Source organism: Salvelinus sp. IW2-2015, unplaced genomic scaffold (genome assembly GCF_002910315.2).
Source record: "Salvelinus sp. IW2-2015 unplaced genomic scaffold, ASM291031v2 Un_scaffold1606, whole genome shotgun sequence".
NCBI lineage: Eukaryota > Metazoa > Chordata > Actinopteri > Salmoniformes > Salmonidae > Salvelinus > Salvelinus sp. IW2-2015.
This window is the reverse complement of record NW_019943026.1, coordinates 46,887-69,495: the sequence shown is the minus strand read 5'-3', so window position 1 is coordinate 69,495 and position 22,609 is coordinate 46,887. Positions and strand designations below refer to the sequence as shown.

Sequence of the window (22,609 nt, the reverse complement as noted above, 5' to 3'; positions counted from 1 at the left end):
AGTCTCATGGCTGGGGTAAAAACTGTTGAGAAAGCCTTTTTGTCCTAGACTTTGGCACTCGGTACCGACATGTGTGTGGTGTGTGTGTGTGTGTGTGTGTGGTGTGTGGTGTGTGTGTGTCTGTGTGTGTGTGGTGTGTGTGTGGTGTGTGTGTGTGTGTGTGTGTGTGTGTGTGTGTGTGTGTGTGTGTGTGTGTGTGGAATCAGATGACAGACGGGTTTCAAATTGTTTTTTCTTTGTTGAGGTTATTCAGAAGAAACAGCCTCTGACTGAAGAACATTGCTTCTAATGTGTGTGTGTGCTGTGTGTGTGTGTGTCGTGTGTGTGTGTGTGTGTGTGTGTGTGTGTGTGTGTGTGTGTGTGTGTGTGTGTGTGTGTGTGGTGTGTGTGTGTGTGTGTGTGTGTGTGGTGTGTGTGTGTTTGTCCCCCTGTTGAATTATCAGAGACATTAAAGCTATTAGAGTGTCTGCTGTCTGATACGCTGGATAACATTAGCATTAACCTAGCAGAAAACACTTAGACCTTCACTAGCTAATGCAATTATCATCAGCTGGCCAGCAGAGAGAAGGGTGCGTGTTTGGGTTGTCTGGAGTGGTGTCTTGTTACAGAACTCCTCTGAGAGCATAGTACAGAACATGTACCTTTACCCATACACTTAATTGATTATAGTGTTCTCCTTAGTATTCTACCTATTATTTAATAGAACTGTCTGTTCTGTATGACATCACCCAAAGCTGCAACAACCTCCCAGTCAGGTGAGCCTTTGATGTGATTATATCCAGTCAGCTGAATGGGTTCTCTTAATGAGAGCCAAATAGATTGATGTGAAACTGGACACCCCTGACAGTAGGGCTGGGCAATATGGCCAAAATATCATATCAACGGTATGACGGTATTTGATGGTATTTCATGTTTTTTAATAATAAAATCTATTAACTTGCGTTATGAGTAGTGTGACCCTAGAGACAACACATAAATTATAAGTGATTTCAATGGGTTTTCTCCATTCTGATTGTTTATACTGTTCAATTCAACTTCAACCAAAATGATTTGAGATAAAATTTCCACACTGCCGACGGTTGCACGATATGGGAAAACAACCTAGGCCTTATTTTTTACCAAATGTTGCAATTTGCAATTTAGTTGCGATTTAGAGCAAAACACATGGGTGAACTGTTGGAATCATGGAAATAGAACATTATTCTAATTCTATAGTTAAGTATAATACTGGGCACTTTGAATACAGTGTTGTTGGACTTGACAATGAATGAAAATGCCAAAGAGAAGTTATTGTGACCGGAGGAACCAGAGTGTTGATAAGTGTTTCCTAGGGAACCCTATAATCTTGGCTACATGTCATGTTTTCTCTAAGCTACATTATGTAGCTAACATATTCACACTTCTAGTATTCCTCTTTGATTAGAACAGTGGTTCCCAAACTTTTATAATCCCGTACCCCTTCAAACGTTCCTCCAGCTGCGTACCCCCTCACCAGGTCAGCGCACTCTCCAAATGTTGTTTTTTGCCATCATTGTAAGCCTGCCACACACACACACTATACAATACATTTATTTAACATAAGAATGAGTGTGAGTTTTTGTCACAACATGGCTCGTGGGTAGTGACAAAGAGCTCTTATAGGACCAGGGCACAAATAAAATATAATAATAAAACAATACTTTTGCTCTTTATTTAGCCGAGGAGTCCTATGAGAAAGGGGGGTGTTGTGTGGAGGAGTCCTATGAGAAAGGGGGGTGTTGTGTGGACATCGTGGGTTATGTAACACTTCATACCTAATATTGTCACTAAGGATTTCCATAAGTAATGTATTTATCCTGTTGATGACCGACCGCCTGCCTCATTGAAATGCATGTATTAATAATAGAGGATTATTCCCAGASAGGGGTGTCAGGGGAAAAAACCTGCTTCCACCTCTTAATCTGTACACATATGTTGTGTCCCAAATGGCACCCTATTCCCCATATAGTGCACTACTTTTGATCAGAGCCCTATGGTCCCTAGTCAAAAGTGGTCCCTAGTCAAAGGTTGTAATTTGGGATGCAGTATAGTCCCAGGTGTACGACAGGCCAGGACATGTGTCCTCACTGTGTCACCATGTAGCCTTTGTGAAATAATTTGATCTTTGAAGTCTTAAGGGAGGCATTTGTTTGTAGATCAATGTCCTCTGACACTGAAATTGTGATAAATGTTTCCTCTGTCCAAACTGGACTAGAAGGTAGAGTTAGAGACAGACATAACGAAATAGACAAAGACAGAGACAGAGACAGACATATGTCTGTTACCCAAAGGGCCAGCAGCTTGCGTTAGCCATAATGCTCTCCATGGTGGGAGGACAGATGGAGAGGAAGAGAGAGAGGAACCAGAACCAGAACCAGTCTTTCCCTAGTGGGAGGACAGGCAGAGTATAGGAGGAGCTCCAATGACCTGGCAGCTGAAAGGAAAACAAACTGACTATGTGGAGGCAGAGGCTACGTCCCAAATGGCCCCCTATGCACTTGTCACGTTCCTGACCTGTTTTCTGTTAGTTTTTGTATGTGTTAGTTGGTCAGGACGTGAGTTTGGGTGGGCAGTCTATGTTTTCTGTTTCTATGTTGGTTAATGGGTACCTAATATGGTTCTCAATTAGAGGCAGGTGGTTTTCATCTCCTCTGATTGAGAATCATATTAAGGTAGGTGGTGTCACATTGTTTGTTGGTGGGTGATTGTCTTCCGTGTCTGTGTTTGTTTGCACCATACGGGACTGTTTCGTTCGTTCATTGTTTTATGTAGTCATTTTTCCTGTTCGTGCGTTCTTCGTGTTATATGTAAGTTCGTAGGTTCAGGTTTGTCTACATTCGTTTTGTTATTTTGTAAGTATTCAAGTGAAGTTCGTGTTTTTCGTCTACACTTAAATAAATTCATTATGTCTAAATACAACGCTGCAGTTTGGTTCAATCCCTGCTCCTCCTCTTCGGATGAAGAGGAGGAGGAACGCCGTTACAGGACTATGTAGTGCACTACTCTTGACCAGGGTCCCTAAGCGTGCCATTTGAGGCACAACCAGAGACACAGACCCAGACCAATCGTTAAAATCAGCACTCAAAATCAAGATGGAGGCAGCATGGCATATTGAACTGTTTGCCAATGTGCCACTCTTCAGTGCTCTTGTGTGTCAGGAGCCGGAGACACTCCAGTATGTTAACTGTAAAATGGAGGGTATAATAGCTATATTTGTAACCAGTGAGGAGCAGAGTAGACAGACAATTTGCTGTAGATTCATTCCCTTCATTACAGTGTTTCTGATTAACAGAGAAAGTGGCTTGTCCTCCTGTGTGTGTGTGTGGGGGGGGGGAGAGACGTGGACATATTTAACTATTCTTCTTTTGTTAGTCCCCACAAGGTCAAATGCTATTTTTAGGGGGTTTAAGGTTAGAATTAGTGTTAGGGTTAGAATTACATTAAGGGATAGGGTTAGGAGCTAGGGTTACGTTTAAGGTTAGGGTAAGAGTATGGGTTAAGGTTAGGGTTAGGGGTTAGGGAAAATAGGATTTTGGTACTGAATTGTGAGTCCCCACAAGGTTAGCTGTACAAGACTGTCTGTGTGTGTGTGTGTGTGTGTGTGTGTGTGTGTGTCAATCAGATGACAGATGGGGTTTCAAATTGTTTTTGTTCCCTGGTTGAGGTTATTTCAGAAGAAACAGCTTCTGACTGAAGATACATATCTTCTATGAAGTGCGTGTGTGTTTGTCCCCCTGTTGAATTATCAGAGACATTAAAGCTATTAGAGTGTCTGCTGTCTGATACGGCTGGATAACATTAGCATTAACCTAGCAGAAAACACTTAGACCTTCACTAGCTAATGCAATTATCAGTCAGCCTGGCCAGCAGAGAGAAGGGTGCGTGTTTGTGTTGTCTGGAMTGTGTCTTGTTACAGAACTCCTTCTGAGAGCATAGTACAGAACATGTACCTTTACCCATACACTTAATTGATTATAGTGTTCTCCTTTAGTATTCTACCTATTATTTGATAGAACTGTCTGTTCTGTATGACATCACCCAAAGCTGCAACAACCTCCCAGTCAGTGACGCTCTTGATGTGATTATATCCAGTCAGATGAATGGGGTTCTCTTAATGAGAGCCAAATAGATTGATGTGATTATATCCAGTCAGATGAATGGGGTTCTCATAATGAGAGCCAAATAGATTGATGTGATTATATCCAGTCAGCTGAATGGGGTTCTCTTAATGAGAGCCAAATAGATTGATGTGATTATATCCAGTNGTGTGTGTTTGTCCCCCTGTTGAATTATCAGAGACATTAAAGCTATTAGAGTGTCTGCTGTCTGATACGGCTGGATAACATTAGCATTAACCTAGCAGAAAACACTTAGACCTTCACTAGCTAATGCAATTATCAGTCAGCCTGGCCAGCAGAGAGAAGGGTGCGTGTTTGTGTTGTCTGGAMTGTGTCTTGTTACAGAACTCCTTCTGAGAGCATAGTACAGAACATGTACCTTTACCCATACACTTAATTGATTATAGTGTTCTCCTTTAGTATTCTACCTATTATTTAATAGAACTGTCTGTTCTGTATGACATCACCCAAAGCTGCAACAACCTCCCAGTCAGTGAAGCTCTTGATGTGATTATATCCAGTCAGCTGAATGGGGTTCTCTTAATGAGAGCCAAATAGATTGATGTGAAACTGACACCCCTGACAGTAGGGCTGGGCAATATGGCCAAAATATCATATCAACGGTATGACGGTATTTGATGGTATTTCATGTTTTTTAATAATAAAATCTATTAACTTGCTTTATGAGTAGTGTGACCCTAGAGACAACACATAAATTATAAGTGATTTCAATGGGTCTTTCTCCATTCTGATTGTTTTATACTGTTCAATTCAACTTCAACCAAAAATGATTTGAGATAATTTCCACACTGCCACGTACGGTTGCACGATATGGGAAAACAACCTAGGCCTTATTTTTAACCAAATGTTGCAATTTGCAATTTGAGTTGCGATTTAGAGCAAAACACATGGGTGAACTGTTGGAATCATGGAAATAGAACGATTATTCTAATTCTATAGTTAAAGTATAATACTGGGCACTTTGAATACAGTGTTGTTGGACTTGACAATGAATGAAAATGCCAAAGAGAAGTTATTGTGACCGGGTAGGAACCAGAGTGTTGATAAGTGTTTCCTAGGGAACCCTATAATCTTTGGCTACATGTCATGTTTTCTCTAAGCTACATTATGTAGCTAACATATTCACACTTCTAGTATTCCTCTTTGATTTAGAACAGTGGTTCCCAAACTTTTTATAATCCCGTACCCCTTCAAACGTTCCTCCAGCTGCGTACCCCCTCTAGCACCAGGGTCAGCGCACTCTCAAATGTTGTTTTTTGCCATCATTGTAAGCCTGCCACACACACACACTATACAATACATTTATTTAACATAAGAATGAGTGTGAGTTTTTGTCACAACARGGCTCGTGGGTAGTGACAAAGAGCTCTTATAGGACCAGGGCACAAATAATAATATAATAATAAACAATACTTTTGCTCTTTATTTAGCCATCTTACATTTAAAACCTTATTTGTTCATCAAACATTGTGAGTAACTCACCACAGGTTAATGAAAAGGGTGTGCTTGAAAGGATGCACATAACTCTGCAATGTTGGGTTGTATTGGAGWGAGTCTCAGTCTTAAATCATTTRCCACACACAGTCTGTGACTGTATTTAGTTTTCATGCTAGTGAGGGCCGATAATACACTCTRKKATAGGTACGTGGTTGCAAAGTGCATCAGTGTCTTAACAGCGCAGTTTGCCAAGGCAAGTAACTCTGAGCACAGCCCTATCCAGAAATCTGGCAGTGGCTTCTGATTAAATAACATTTTCACAGAACCGCAATTTCGATGAGGCTCTTGTTCAGATTTTGGTAAGTGGACTGGAGGCAGGGCATGAAAGGGATAATGAATCCAGTTGTTTGTGTCATCCATTTCGGGAAAGTACCTGCMTAATCGCGCACCCAGCTCACTCAAGTGCTTCGCTATATCATATTTGACATTGTCCATAAGCTAGTATCCAAAACGTCTTTCAAGCTGTCAGGCATTCCCTTGGCAGCAAGATCCTCTCCGTGGATGCTGCAGTGTACCCAAGGGGCGTCGGGAGCAACTGCTTGCACGTGCATTACCACTCTACTATGTCTCCCTGTCATGGCTTTTGCGCCATCAGTATAGATACCAACACATCTTGARCACTATAGTCCATTTGATCTCACAAAGGTGACCAGTACTTTAAAAATATCCTCTCCTGTTGTCCTGGTTTCCAGTGGTTTGCAGAAGAGGATGTCTTCCTTAATTGACCCGCCATAAACGTAACGGACACATACCAGAAGCTCTGCCAGGCCCGCCACGTCTGTTGACTCATCCAGCTGTAGCGCATATAATTCACTGGCTTGTATGCGAAACAGTAATTGTTTCAAAACATCTCTTGCCATGTTACTGATGCGTCGTGAAACAGTGTTGTTTGATGAAGGCATTGTCTGTATAGGTTTGCCTCCAGTATTGTCCCAGCCATTTATCCGGCAGGTAGCCTAGTGGTTAGAGTATTGGGCCAGTAACCGAAAGGTTGGTAGATCGAATCCCGGAGCTGACAAGGTAATCATCTGTTGTTCAGCCCCTGAACAAGGCAGTTAACCCACTGTTCCTAGGTGGTCATTGTAAATAAGAATTTGTTCTTACCTGACTTGCCTAGTTAAATAAAATAAAATATCTGTGGCAGCAGGAAGAATTAAGTCCTCCACAATAGTATGGGGCTTGCCTGTCCTAGCTCACCATATAAGACTCTCTTCTAGCCCTTTCCTAATAATGGAATCTGTTGCATTTATACATGTCTTACTACTCGAAAGTCGTCTTAATTCTTGCACAAAAAACTCCTGTTGCTTAATTTTCAAATTGTCATGTTTAGTTTCTGTCTGCGCAAGAGTGAAGGTTTCGCGCAAGAGAGTAACATTTAATGTGATTGGATGTTAATTATTTGACTAGGCTACCTGTATTTGACATTGTGTAGTATCAATMTCAGGTGGAATATTGATAAATGAGGTTAGTATAATGTAATGGTAACGTCACAAAGGCGCATGTCTAAAAATGTTCAACAAACTCAACAAAGCACTACTCCTGAGTTCCCTACTCCCTCCCCTCCTCCTCTTTCCCCTCTACTCATCTCCTCTTCTCCTCTCCTCCCCCCTCTCTATGCCCTAATCATGTGTGCAGATAATGCAGTAATGACATGCCACATTAAGACAGACAGTACTACCCAGATGCTTTCTGGGATAAACTACTACGGGGAACAGGGCGGTAGGGGAACAGTAGCTGGCAGATGGGAGCGTCAGTGTCTTCTCAGCTCATTTAACATACTATCCTACCTCTCCTTCACTCACTGCGGGGCTAAACTCACTCCCCCTGTATATAGTAAAGTGCTGCTTTCAGAGGTTCTCTCAATGACTCCCAAGGTTTCCATTCAATTAAAATACTTCATTAATTATCCCCTCAGGTGCAATGAAGATTTAGAGGTTTGTGTTTCGAGGGGTTGGCTTTGTCTATGATGTTGAGTTCAGCATGACTGTGTGTGACTCTCATTCACTATTGATAGGGTTTGAATAAGTAATGTGAACACAACATACATCCGTTGGAATAACACATATTTTGGGGATTTGTCTTTGCCCCAAAACAGTCAGTATGCATTGGAATTAACCAATGATAAAACAGGCTTACAAAAGAGACAAAATAAAATAAAAGAATTAGCAATTGGCAACATGATAATATATTCACAAATGTTTCCCCTTTGTTCTGTGTTTTTGTGTGCACATATTCCATATTCCATATGAATAACAAATGTGTATAACCCATTATATGCTGTTAGTATGATGCATGATCTCATCCTGTAGTAAATGAATGGGAATATCAGACAATAGAGCCAGCCTGAAGTCTGMCAGATTACAGAGAATATCTGGACTCAGATGATGAAATCCACTGTTTTACTGGCCACACTTATACTCTAAACTTTATTGCTAATATCTTTTCATTCAATCAAACAGCGTTAACTTTTCCATTTGAACACTGGTGTAAAAGTTAAAGAAGAGGTATATAAAACAGACATAACATTCAACAGAAAAATGAAAAGGCTATGATAACAGTTACAAGTTGAGGTGCTGTGTACGGTGTGTAGCCCACACCAGTGGTGTAAAGTACTTAAGTAAAAGTACTTTCAAGTACTACTTAAGTCGTTTTTTTGGTGTATCTGTACTTTACTTTACTATTTATATATTTTTTTGACAACTTTTACTTTTACTCCACTACATCCCTAAATAAAATAATGTACTTTTTACTCCATACATTTTCCCTGACACCCAAAAGTACTAGTTACATTGTGAATGCTTAGCAGGACAGGAAAATTGTCAAATTTGCACATTTATCAAGAGAACATCACTGGTCATCCCTACTGCCTATGTCTGGGTGTTGGAGTATGCCCCTGGCTATCCGTAAATTTAAAAAAAACTGAAAATTGTGCCGTCTGGTTTGCTAAATATAAGGAATATMAAATTATTTATACTTGTACTTTTGCTTTTGATACTTAGGTATATTTAAAACCATATACTTTTACTCAAGTAATATTTTACTAGGTGACTTTCACTTTTATTTGAGTCATTTTCTATTAAGGTATCTTTACTTTTACTCAAGTATGACAATTAGGTACTTTTTCCACCACTGGCACACACACACACGCACACANGGTTCTCTTAATGAGAGCCAAATAGATTGATGTGATTATATCCAGTCAGCTGAATGGGGTTCTCTTAATGAGATCCAAATAGATTGATGTGAAACTGATACCCTTGACAGTAGGGCTGGGCAATATGGCCAAAATATCATATCACGGAATACAAAAAAGTACCATTTCATGGTATTTGATGTTTTTGAATAATAAAATCTCTAAACTTGCTGTATGAGTAGTGTGGCCCTAGAGTAGCAACACATTCATTCTAAGTGAATTTAATGAGTCTTTCTCCATTCTGATTGTTTAACACTGTTCAATTCAACTTCAACTGATAATCATTTTCAGCATTTTCATACATTTCTGCATTTCCTGCACAACGTAGGGTTGCATGATATCGGAAAACAACCTCTGCCTTATTTTTAACCAAATGTTGCAATTTGCGATTTGAGTTGCGATTTAGAGCAAAACACGTGGGTGAACTGATGGAATCATGGAAATAGAATGATTATTCTAATTCAAAAGTTAGAATATATTACTGGGAACTTTGAATAGTGTTGTTTGACATGACAACGAATAAAAATGCCAGGGAGAAGTTATTGTGATATGGTAGGAACCAAAGTGTTGATAAGTGTTTCCTAGGGAACCCTATAATCTTTGGCTACATTTAATGTTTTCTCTAAGCTACTTCATGTAGTTAACATATTCATGCTTCTACTATTCCTCTTTGATTTAGAACAGTGGTTCCCAAACTTTTCATAGTCCCGTACCCCTTCAAATATTCTACCTCCAGCTGCGTAACCCTCATCGCACTTTCAAATGTTGTTTTTTGCCATCACTGCAAGCCTGCCACACACACTATACAATACATTTATTAAACATAAGAATGAATGTAAGTTTTTGTCACAACCCGGCTCGTGGGAAGGGCACAAATAATAATTTTATAATAATCAATTATTGTGCTCTTTATTTAGCCATCTTACATATAAAACCTTATTTGTTCATCAAGCATTGTGAATAACTCACCACAGGCTAATGAGAAGTGTGTTCTTCAAAGGATGTACATAACTCTGCAATGTTGGGTTGTATTGGAGAGAGACTCAGTCTTAAATCGTTTTCCACACACAGTCTGTGCCTATATTTAGTTMTCATGGTAGTGAGGGCTGAGAATCCACTCTCACATATGTATGTGGTTGCAAAGGGCATCAGTGTCTTAACAGCGCAATTTGCCAAGGCAGGATACTCTGAGCGCAGCCCAATCCAGAAATCTGGCAGTGGCTTCTGATTAAATAAAATTTTCACAGAACCGCTTGTTGCAATTTTGATGAGGCTCTCTTGTTCAGATATCAGGTAAGTGGACTGGAGGCAGAGCATGAAAGGGATAACGAATCCAGTTGTTTGTGTCGTCCGTTTTAGGAAAGTACCTGCGTAATTGCACACCCGGCTCACTGAGGTGCTTCGCTATATCACATTTGACATTGTCCGTAAACTTGAGTTAATTTGCACACAAAAAATCATACAATGATGGAAAGACCTGTGTCATTAGCTCCAACTTCTTAATCATAGCCTCAAATTTGTCCCGCACATTGAATATAGTTGCGGAGAGTAACCTGTAATCCTAGATTCAGATCATTCAGGTGAGAAAAAACATCACCCAGATAGGCCAGTCGTATGAGAAACTCGTCATCATGCAAGCGGTCAAACAAGTGAAAATTATGGTCAGTAAAGAAAACTTTAAGCTCGTCTCAATTCAAAAAAACGTGTCAATACTTTGCCCCTTGATAACCAGCGCACTTCTGTATGTTGTAAAAGCACTGCTCATATCATTACATAATGCAGAAAATACACAAGAGTTCAGGGGCCTTGCTTTAACAAAGTTAACCATTTTCACTGTAGTGTCCAAAACGTCTTTCAAGCTGTCAGGCATTCCCTTGGCAGCAAGAGCCTCTCGGTGGATGCTGCAGTGTACCCAAGTGGCGTCGGGAGCAACTTCTTGCACACGCGTTACCACTCCACTATGTCTCCCTGTCATGGCTTTTGCACAGTCAGTACAGATACCAACATCTTGACCACCAAAGTCCATTTGATGTCACAATGCTGTCCAGTACTTTAAATATATCCTCTCCTGTTGTCCTGGTTTCCAGTGGTTTGCAGAAGAGGATGTCTTCCTTAATTGACCCCCCATAAACATAACAGACATATACCAGAAGCTGTGCAAGGCCCGCCACGTCTGTTGACTCATCCAGCTGTAACGCATAGAATTCACTGGCTTGTATGCGAATCAGTAATTGTTTCAAAACATCTCCTGCCATGTCACTGATGCGTTGTGAAACAGTGTTGTTTGATGAAGTCATTGTCCCGGCCATATATTCGCGGCAGCAGGAAGAATTAAGTCCTCCACAATAGTATGGGGCTTGCCTGTCCTAGCCACTCGGTAGCTCACCATATTAGACGCTTCTAGCCACTTCTAATTAATGGTATCTGTTGCTTTTATGCATGTCTTACTATTCGAAAGTCATCTTTATTCTCGCTCAAAAAACTCCAGTGGCTTATTTTTCAAATTGTCATGTTTCGTTTCTAACTGCGCAAGAGTGAAGGTTTCCTGCGAGAGAGTAACGGTTAATGTGATTGGATGTTAATTATTTGACTAGGCTACCTGTATTTYACATTGTGTTGTTATTTCGCAGAACACTAGACGGGTTAATTTTATTTTTGGCATTAAAATGAGCCTACTCAGGCGAGAAATAAACCTCACCCAAATGTATAGCCCCATTGGAAAATACAAATGTACTGTTTGAAAATGTCTAGAATGTGAATCACATTTCTATTTGGTGTATCCCTGACGGCATTGTGCGTACCCCAATTTAGGAATATCCGATTTAGAAGATACTGTTGCACAAACAACATGCTGATTTGGTTCTACACCTTCACTGGTATTATCAGGCTGTATAGCTAATTATGTTTGGTAAATACGGTATACCACCAAGCCTGACCTTCACAATCCTTTTTAAACAGCATGTAGTACAAGAGGAGCTACCCTCATTGCATTAATATCCTCAATATCGGTCCTCAATATCAAGTGTAGTATAAATGTCAGGTGGAATATTGATAAATGAGGTTAGTATAATGTAATGGTAASATCACAAAGGCGCATATCCAAAAAGGTTCAACAAATTCAGCAAAGCACTACTCCTGAGTTCCCTACTGCCTACTCTTTCCCTTCACCTCCTCTCCTCCTCTCCTCTCACTCTCTCTGTGCCCTAATCATGTGTGCAGATAATGCAGTAATGACATGCCACATTAAGACAGACAGTACTACCCAGATGCTTTCTGGGATAAATTACTACGGGGAACAGGGCGGTAGGGGAACAGTAGCTGGCAGATGGGGAGCGTCAGTGTCTTCTCAGCTCATTTAACATACTATCCTACCTCTCCTTCACTCACTGCTGYGCTAAACTGACTCCCCCTGTATATAGTAAAGTGCTGCTTTCAGAGGTTCTATCAATGACTCCCAAGGTTTCCATTCAATTAATGTACTTCATTAATTATCCCCTCAGGTGCAATGAAGATTTAGAGGTTTGTGTTTTGAGAGGTTGGCTTTGTCTATGATGTTGAGTTCAGCATGACTGTGCGTGATTGGACTCTCATTCACTATTGATAGGGTTTGAATAAGTAATGTGAACACAAAATACATCTATTGGAATGACACATCTTTTGGGGATTTGGTCTTTGCCCCAAATCAGTCAGTATGCATTGAAATTAACCAATGATAACACATGCTTACAAAAGAGACAAAATMAAATTAAATAATTGGCAATTGGCAACATGAAAATATATTCACAAATGTTTCCCCTTTGTTCTGTGTTTTTGTGTGCACATATTCCATATTCCATATGAATAAGAAATGTGTATAACCCATTATATGCTGTTAGTATGATGCATGGTCTCATCCTGTAGTAAATGAATGGGAATATCAGACAATAGAGCCAGCCTGGAGTCTGGCAGATTACAGAGAATATCTGGACTCAGATGATGAAATCCACTGTTTTACTGGCCACACTTATACTCTAAACTTTATTTCCAATAGCTTTTCATTCAATCAAACAGCGTTAACTTTTCCATTTGAACAATGGTGTAAAAGTTAAAGAAGAGGTGTATAAAACAAACAACATTCAACAGATATACGAAAAGGCTACGATAACAGTTACAAGTCGAGGTGTGTAGCCCACACCAGTGGTGTAAACTACTTAAGTAAAAAATACTTTCAAGTACTACTTAACTCGTTTTTGGGGGTATCTGTACTTTCCTTTACTAATTATATTTTTGACAACTTTTACTTTTACTCCACTACATCCCTAAAGAAAACAATGTACTTTTTACTTCATACATTCTCCCTGACACCCAAAATTACTCGTTACATTTCGAATGCTTAGCAGGACAGGAAAATGGTCCAATTTACACATTTATCAAAAGAACATCCCTGGTCATCTCTACTGCCTCTGATCTGGCGGACTCACTAAACACAAATGCTTTGTTTGTAAATTATGTGTGTGTTGGTGTGCCCCTGGCTATGCGTAAATTTAAAAAACAAGAAAATTGTGCCGCCTGGTTGGCTAAATATTTATACTTGTAAAAAATTATTTATACTTGTACTTTTACTTTTGATACTTAAGTATATTTTATTAATTACATTTACTTTGATACTTAAGTATATTTAAAACCAAATGCTTTTACTCAAGTAGTATTTTACTGGATTACTGGATTACACTTTAATTTGAGTAATTTTCTGTTAAGGTACAGTATCTTTACTTTTACTCAAGTATGACAATTGGGTACTTTTTCCACCACTNAGCAATGGACATTAGACCGGTGGAAATCTGTCCTTTGGTCTGATGAGTCCAAATTGGAGATTTTTGGTTCCAACCGCCGTGTCTTTGTGAGATGCAGAGTAGGTGAACAGATTATCTCCGCATGTGTGGTTCCCACTGTGAAGCATGGAGGAGGAGGTGTGATGGTGTGGAGGTGCTTTGCTGGTGACACTGTCTGTGATTTATTTAAAATTCAAGGCACTCTTAACCAGCATGGCTACCACAGCATTCTGCAGCGATACAACATCCCATCTAGTTTGCGCTTAGTGAGACCATCATTTGTTTTTCAACTGGACAATGACCCAACACACCTCCAGGCTGTGTAAGGGCTATTTGACCTTGAATGAGAGTGATGGGGTGCTGCATCAGATGACCTGGCCTCCACAATCATCCGACCTCAACCCAATTGAGATGGTTTGGGATGAGTTGGACCGCAGAGTGAAGGAAAAGCAGCCAACAGGTGCTCAGCATATATGGGAACTCCTTCAAACATTCCAGGTGAAGCTGGTTGAGAGAATGCCAAAAATGTGCAAAGCTGTCATCAAGGCAAAAGGTGGCTACTTTTAAGAATCTAAAATCTAAAATATATTTTAATTTGTTGAACAATTTGTTGGTTACTATATGATTCTACATGTGTTATTSCATAGTTTTATTGTCTTTACTATTATTCTACGATGTAGAACATAGTAAAAATTAAGAAAAACCCTTGTGCCTAAACTTTTGACTGGTACTATACTGTATGTTGATACTGTACATGACATGAGTTTTCAAATATGGAAATGTGAAGAGCACATTTGGACTCACGGGTGTGTGGTTTGCTTGTATGACGTCAAAGCTATATTTATTTTAATCATCAATGTCTCATCTTTCAGAACACATCCACTCCTCTTGATTTACAGCATTTCCCTCACTCAGACAACAACAATTATGTAAAAGTAGCCCAATTAGCACGAGGGATGGGGGCATCTTCTTGTCACGCGCAGTGCTCAAGTCAAAGCCCATACAGTCAAAGCCCATGCAGCGCTGTAAAGCGGAGAGCCTGAGCTCTGACGTCATMTATAGCATGTTACTGTACAGACACTGCATTCCAATTTAAGCACTTATCAATGACCAAATCTGTCATTTTCAACCCACGTACAGGATAACACTTACGCGCACGGACACGCACGCACACGCACACACACACACACACACATTCACATACTCACACTGCAATTAGTACACAGCACAACTAATGATTCATTATGTTCCTGACACCCCGGCCCACTATACCCTCATAAAAAGAGGGTTGTCGCTTTCTATCTGTTCATGATTAGTGTGTAAAATCCCTCTCCTAATTCCTCTCACAATTTCATAATTATGTATCATCCGTCCGTTGTGCGGTGGAAGTCCCTAGAGGGGAGTGGAGGTGGGGTGACACTATTGATATTCTGGGGAGCGGGCGGCTGGCTGCTATTGACTTTCCAGCAAGGCAGCTTAAACTCTCTAACCCCTTACCTCCCCTCCCTCCTCTGTTTCATCCCACTCTCACCGCTGACCCTGTTCTCTCTTTCTCTCTACCTGACTTTCTTTTCATTCCTCTGCCCTTCTAGACCACTCCCTCTCTCTGTCTGGTTCTCTCTGTCTCTGTCTCACCACCTCTCTTTATCTGTCTCTGTATTTCTCTTCCTTGCACTGTCTCATTCTCGTCTCTCCTCTAATGTATTTTCGCCTTTTTACACTCTCTTTCTTCATCTGGTTAACTTCTTATCTCTCTTCTCTCCTCTCTCTCTCTCTCTCTCTCTTCTCTCTTCTCTCTCTCTTCTCTCTTTTCTCTCTCTCTCTTTCTCTCTCTCTCTTCTCTTCTCTTCTCTCTGCTCTCTCTCTCTCTCTTCTCTCTCTCTCTCCTCTCTTCTCTCATTCATTCAATTCAATTCAACCGGGGCTTTATTGGCATGGGAAACATGTGTTTTAACATTGCAAGCAAATGAGGTAGACAATACACAAAAGTGAGAACAACACAAAACGAATTAACAGTAACAGTTCACACATACGAAGTTTAAAACAATAACAGACATTACGAGTGTCATATTAATATTACAAGTGTTGTAACAATGTACAAATGGTTAAAGCCACAAGAAAAATAAAGTAAGCATAAAATGGGTTGTATTTACAATGGTGTTTGTTTTTCACTGGTTCCTTTTTCTTGTGGCAACAGGTCACAATCTTGCTGCTGTGATGGCACACTGTGGAATTTCACCCAGTAAGATATGGGAGTTTTATCAAATTGGATTTGTTTTTCGAATTCTTTGGGTGGATTGTGTGATCTGGAGGGAAATAATGTGTCTCTAATGATGGTCATACATTGGGCAGGAGGTTAGGAGTGCAGCTCGGCTTTCATCAATTTTGTGGCCAGTGTTGCACATAGCCTGCTCTTCTCTTGAGAGCCATGGTCTGCTACGGCGGCCTTTTCTTCAATAGCAAGGCTTGCTCACTGAGTACTGTACATAGTTCAAAGCTTTTCCTTAAGTTTGGGTCAGTCCACAGTGGTCAGCGTATTCTGCCACTGTGTATCTCTGTTTAGGGATCCAAATGCATTCTAGTTTGCTCTGTTTTTTTGTAATTCTTTCAATGGTGTCAAGTTAATCTCTTTTTGTTTTCTCAATGATTTGTTGGGTCAATTGTGCTGTTGTCCTGGGGCTTTGGGTGGGTGTGTTTTGTGTTTGTGAAACAGAGCCTCTAGGACCAGCCTGCTTAGGGGACTTCTCCAGGTTACATGCGTCTCTGTAGGTGATGGCTTGTTATGGAAGGTTTGGGAAATCGCTTCCTTTTAGGTGGTTGTAGAGATTAACGGCTCTTTTCTGGATTTTGATAATTGTCGGGTTATCGCTAATTCTGCTCTGCATGCATTATTTGGTGGTCTGCGTTGTACACGGAGGTATATTTTTTGCAGAATTCTGCCATGCAGAGTCTCAATTTTGGTGTTTGCGCCATTTTGTGAAATCTGGTTGGTGGAGCGACCCAGACCTCACAACCATAAGGGCAATGGGCTCATGACTGATTAGTATTTTTAGCCAGATACTAATTGGTATGTTGAAATTTTGTCTCCTTCTGATGGCCAATAGAATGCCCTTCCTTGCCTGTCTCTCAGATCGTCACAGCTCTTGTGGAGTTACCTGTGGACTGCTGATGTTTAGGCCCGAGGTATGTAATAGTGTTTTGTGGTGCTCTAGGGCAACGGTGTCGTAGATGGAATTTGGTGGTCCTGGTGGACTGGAACTTGTTTGGAAAAACCATTATTGGTCTTACTGAGATTTACTGCAGGGCCGCAGGTCTGACAGAATCTGTGTGCAGAAGATCTAGGTGCTGCTGTAGGCCTCCTTTGGTTGGTGACAGAAAGCACAGAATCATCATCCCCGCAACAGTAGACATTTGACTTCGGATTCTAGTAGGGTGAGACCGGTTGCTGCAGACGTGTTCTAAGTGCCACGCGCCAAATCGTTTGATCATATCATGTTGAAGAGGGTGGGGGCTAAGGCTGCTCCCTGTCTCACCCCACGGACCCTGTGTGAAGAAATGTGGTGTGTTTTTTGCCAATTTTAGAACCGGCACCTTTGTTGTTTGTGTACAATGGATTTTATAATGTCCGTAATGTTTTTACCCCCAACCCATTTCCATCAATTTGTACGTAGGGGCAGACCCTCATGCCAAATTGAGTGCGAAGGCATTTTTTTGAAATCAAACAAGCAATGAGAAGAATTTGCCTTTGTTTTGGTTTGTTTGGTCTGTCAATTAGGGTGTTGTAGGGTGAATACATGGTCTGTTTGTACGGTATTATGGGGTAAAAAGCCATTTGACATTTGCTCAGTATTTGGTGTTCCATTGAGGAAATGTACGAGTCTGCTGTTAATGATAAGGAGTTATTTTTTACAAGGTTACTGTTTGACGCATAATTCACGGTAGTATTGGGGTTCAAATTGTCTCCACTTTTGTGGATTGGGGTGATCAGTTCCTTGGTTCCAAATATTGGGAAGATGCCAGAGGCTAAGGACGATGTTAGTTTTAGTATAGACAATTGGAATTTGTTGTTGTATATTTGATCATTTCATTAAGGATCATCTCTCTCTTCTTCTCTCTCTCTCTCTCGTCTCTCTCTTCTCTCTCTCTTCTCTCTCTCTCTCTATGATCTCCTCTCACTCTCTCTCACTCTCTATTCCTTCTTCTTATCTTCTCTTGTTCTTCTCTCTCTCTCTCTCTCTCTCCTCTCTCATTTCGTAACCTCTCTCTTCAATAACTCTAAGTGATGCCTTTAGCATTTTAAGCCAGAATGGGCGACCAGTCATCTAGCAGATGTCATGTCTGTCACGTGGCCAAATGTCCTGCTAGTATAGTGGACCTTGTTGGGCTAGTGAGTGTGACTACAGTCCTAGACGGAATAGAGTCATAGAGCAGGCTTTATGGGAAACTTACGCATGTAAAATACGTTATGGAATTTTGAAAAGCATGCAAAAGCACTCAACTCAGCCCAGCCCTCAGCTAAAATCAACATAATTCATTTGCACATTCTAATCCTCAATATTTTTCCAGTATCTTGCCTTGTATTTACTTTCTACCATATAATATGCTAATTTGACAGATTCTCAGTTTTCCTGTCGTCGACAATAAGAGTTATTTTTAAGCAGCGTTTTGATGTTCGTTTTGCAGAGAGAGGGGATGAATAATGAGTAACCTTTTGATTGCCTAGCCCACTTAATGAGGCAGGGCCTTTTGACGAGTGTGTTTTTGATATACATGAGTAAACACACATTTCTCATGCTATATTTCCAGCGTTGTGTGTTGTTTCGCGTATCGCCCGCCTGCCGAGTTGAGGAATGCTAAACTGTTGACCCGGTGACTCCAGATGCCAGACAGGGCTGATCCCTGATTGGACTCATGGTTTTTCGCTCTGCCTAATTGGCCGAGACCCTGCTAAGTGCTGCTGGGAGAGAGAAATTGCAATGAAAGATCTAGAATGTTGAAATGGAGGATCAGCAATTGCCACAGATTCAGAATTCATTATTGGTTGATTGATGCAAAGTGAACAAAACCACAGGATTGAAAGAGCCATAGACATTGATGTTGTTTTCAGGTGCTGTGTCAGAGAAAAAATAGTAAATATGAGGACATTTATTCACAGTTTATTTTGTGTTGATGCTTATTTTCTCACCTATTTACCATTGTTAACATTTGAATGTAACTTGAAAACCACTTTTGTTGTGAAGTAATTTAGACATATTATGACATATTCATAAATAGAACAGACGTTTTTTAAATTATTTATTATATTGTTTATTTATTGATCTCCTCTCAAGCTTCAAATGAACCAGTCACTATTTTGTATTGATGTGTGAGATCAGATGGTCTTTGTGAGGGCATCTATTTGTTACTGGTCAATAGTCCAAGCTGAAGGAAAAAGATGGGATGGGAGTTCTGGGTTGATTGGTCTAGTATGAGTTAGGGGTGGAGGAGTGTGTGCGAGTAAGTGTGGCCGTGTCAGTCGTTATAGAGTTAATGGTGTGTGTTAAATGAGTTGTGGAAAGTTAATATACTGGTGTTGTGTTGAGCTGAATGAAGACATTTAAAACTCCTACTGATGGATGCTGTTATGACTCGTCTATGGGCGGAAAGCCTTTCTCTGTTAGTATGAAGTCAAAAATGCATGAATCAGCCAGAGAGATGGAGGAGAAGAGAGATGGAGATACTAATGGACAAATAGCAGGATGTAAATATAAAACATTACGAAAAATATTACTATTGAGACAACATAGTGGGTGACTTGGAAATCACATTGGAGACACATGATTACTGACATTGTTTGAATGACTAATGATTAGTCTACTCTAATTTAATTTCTCATTTATCTAATGAACTTATGATTATGAATTGAATGATTGATCATTCATAGATATTATGCTAATGATGAATGATTATCGGTGGATCTCCTCTCTGTCTATTAGTTTTCCTGTACCTAGTTTGCTGAGAGGTCTGTCCTACATCCACCAGAGGTATATCCTGCACCGTGACCTCAAGCCTCAGAACCTGCTCATCTCTGACACTGGAGAACTCAAACTGGCCGACTTCGGTAGGTGGCTTGGCTTTGTCTGACTAGACTCTTTTATCTCTCTTCTTCACTCTCTCTCTCTCTCTCTGCTCTCTCTCTCTCTCTCTCTGTCTCTCTCTCTCTCCCTGCTCTTCTCTCTCTCTCTCTCGCTCTCTCTCTATCTCTCGCTCTCTCGCTCTCTCTCTCTCTCTCTCCTCGCTCTCTTCTCTCTCTCTACTCACTCTTCTCTTCTCTCTTCCTTTTTGTCCTTTTCTTTTCTCGTCTCTCTCTTTCTCCATTTTCTCTTTCGCTCTCGCTCTCTCTCGTGTTTTTTTTTGTCGTGTGTGTGTGTGTGTGTGTTGTGTGTTGTGTGTGTGTGTGTGTGTGTGTGTGTGTGTGTGTTTGTTGTGGTTAGACCTCTCCGAAGCAGTAGCACCATATGGCTAGTCTCCTTTCATGGTGCCCAGCTCTGTAAATATGGATCTAGTACTACCCACGTTTTGGACTGGTTTCCAGAGGGAAACTACCGGCTCAGACTGGCACCACATACCAGACAAAGACTGCCTCACAGGAAATCATCCCTCTATCTCTCTATCCCTCCATCCCCTCCTCCATCCCTCTAGCCACCCAGGCAGGGGAGACACCTTCATCAATAATGTAAAACCCTCCTCATTTAGAGTAGACATATTACTGGAAGGCAATTAGAAAATAATGGACAACATGCTAAATGAGAAAGATGGAAATCATGGAAATTGCTGTGGATTCACACACACATAGACAGGTCAGCCTAGCCAAAATAGGGGATAAGATGTGAGTAGGGGAGGAGCGCTTGGGGCTAGAGAGGGAGAGAAGAAGGCTGACTTACTGTCAGCCTCCGTGGAATGGGATTCTGTGTGCTGTAGGTTGAACCGGACTGATAGAATATTAGCTTCTGGTTTCTGATAATGGAGTAGCAAAAGAAGAAGGAAAACAAGTGAGGGGTTGGATGAGAAGCAGAAGAGAGGGAGAGGAAAAAGGCTGACTACTGTAGTGTGGTTTGTGTCCTGCTGTGTTTTTTACTGATGGTGCCAATGACGTATCATCTCATTCTGTCCTAAGCACTGTAGCAAATGAGAGAGCAAACAATGGGATCTATGAAAGCTGTGTTGATAAAGGCTGATGAGTTTGGAGGCAGTATGGTATATTTTGTGCCTGCTCAATCTGACACCACACCATACACACACACACACACATCCCATCCACACACACCACAACACACACACACACAACACACACACCACCACACACACACAACCACACAACACACCCACACACACACCACACACACACACAACACACACACACACACACACATGTACTTCACTACACACACCCTCACTGGGGTTCACTACGACACTTAACTCTCACAAGGGCCACAGACACACACACCTGCACGGCTTGAACTGTCACAAGTGTGTTGTTACGGTTAGTTGTGTATTGGTTTATAGCATGTTTTCAAGTTATGCAATACATTTGTGTTTTCATGCTTGACTATCATCAGAAGAGAGTCGTAACTAAGACATCGTTTCTTTGTGTGAGACTGAATTGCAAATGTGTGGTGTGTGTTCATCTGATGTGTGTGCTCCCGTACGTATCGATGTTTGGAGTGTGTGTGTGTGCGTCTACAATCTCTTAAGGGGTTGTCTCGTGTGGGTGGATCAATTCCCAGTCATCAGATGTGGATATTCAGTGTTGTACTATGAGAGTCCTCCTTCCTCTCTCCTCAGAGCGTGTCTTTACTCTCTAATCACTGCTCCAGTCCAATGGGCCCGCGGCCAACTCCATCTCTGATAAATTGTATCCATTGTATGGCAGCAGAAGGGAAAGTCGAGCTCTCTATCTCTCTCTGTTGTCTTTGTTCTCTGCCCTGCTGTGTGTAGGACCTCAAAGAAATTTCCTCCACGATCAACTTTATTTGTCCTGGCTGTATGGAGGCCTCACCTTCAAACAGACGCAGGCTACTGTGGGAGGTATTATAAGACTATCAACATGTTCTGTGCTGAGCTTGTAGTGGAAGCAGAACAAACAAATGTCCTAGGTACACTGAAACAATGGCTGCACATTAAAATCTCTTTGCAAAATATATCAAAATACTATACAGCATTGGTTTAACAATCAAACCAATAGATACAAGTACATTTGCAGCTGATGATGTTACTTGTCTATACTGTATCCAGAAAAATGTTAGCTTTGAGACCTGTAATTCCCTACCTCGTCTGTAGTGTGTGTGTTGTGTGTGGTGTGTGTGTGTGTGTGTGGGTGTGTGTGTGTGGTGTGTGTGTGTGTGTGTGTTGTGTGTGTGTGTGTGGTGTTGTGTGTGTGTGTGTGTGTGTGGTTGTGTGTGTGTGTGTGTGGCTGGAGGGCACATGTTTTGTATCTTTCCTAGGGATTCGATATTCGAGTTCTTTCGAGCGTCTGGGATTGTGTGTGTGCGCGAGTGTGTTTTATGATATAGTTGAAGACAGCTGGTGAGGATATGACTGTGGAAGAGTGCAGCAATGTGACATGGAAGAATGCATGGAATTGGTTGGAGTCAAAGGAATCCGCATGGAGCACCAGGATTTCTGTGGTGGCTGTTAGTTACACCAAGACACACAGTCCCTACAGGGAGTGGAGTGGTGTGTGTGTGTGTGTGTGTTGTGTGTGTGTGTGGTTGTGTGTGTGTGTGTGTCTGTCTGTCGTATGTCATGGCAAAAGTTGAGCGAATACACAAATATGAATTTTAAAAGTCTGCTGCCCAGTTTGTATGATGGCAATTATGCATATACCAGAAATGTTTATGAGAGTGATCAGATGAATATGCCATTAATTGGCAAGGTCCCTCTTGCCGAGTTTCAAATGAACTGAATCCCCT

At 41.0% G+C, this 22,609-nt stretch overlaps 1 protein-coding gene across 1 annotated transcript in view; it reads left to right on the top strand.

Annotated features, from left to right (window-relative positions):
- The window catches only part of LOC111964618 (cyclin-dependent kinase 14), a gene marked incomplete at its 3' end in the record, with an annotated part of 148,665 nt that overhangs the window by 97,355 nt on the left and 28,701 nt on the right, over positions 1-22,609 (top strand). The window contains exons 8-9 of the mRNA XM_070439379.1: positions 19,634-19,758; positions 21,636-21,718. Coding sequence (XP_070295480.1) covers positions 19,634-19,758; positions 21,636-21,718 — 208 coding nt within the window. The remainder of the gene's footprint in view (positions 1-19,633; positions 19,759-21,635; positions 21,719-22,609) is intronic.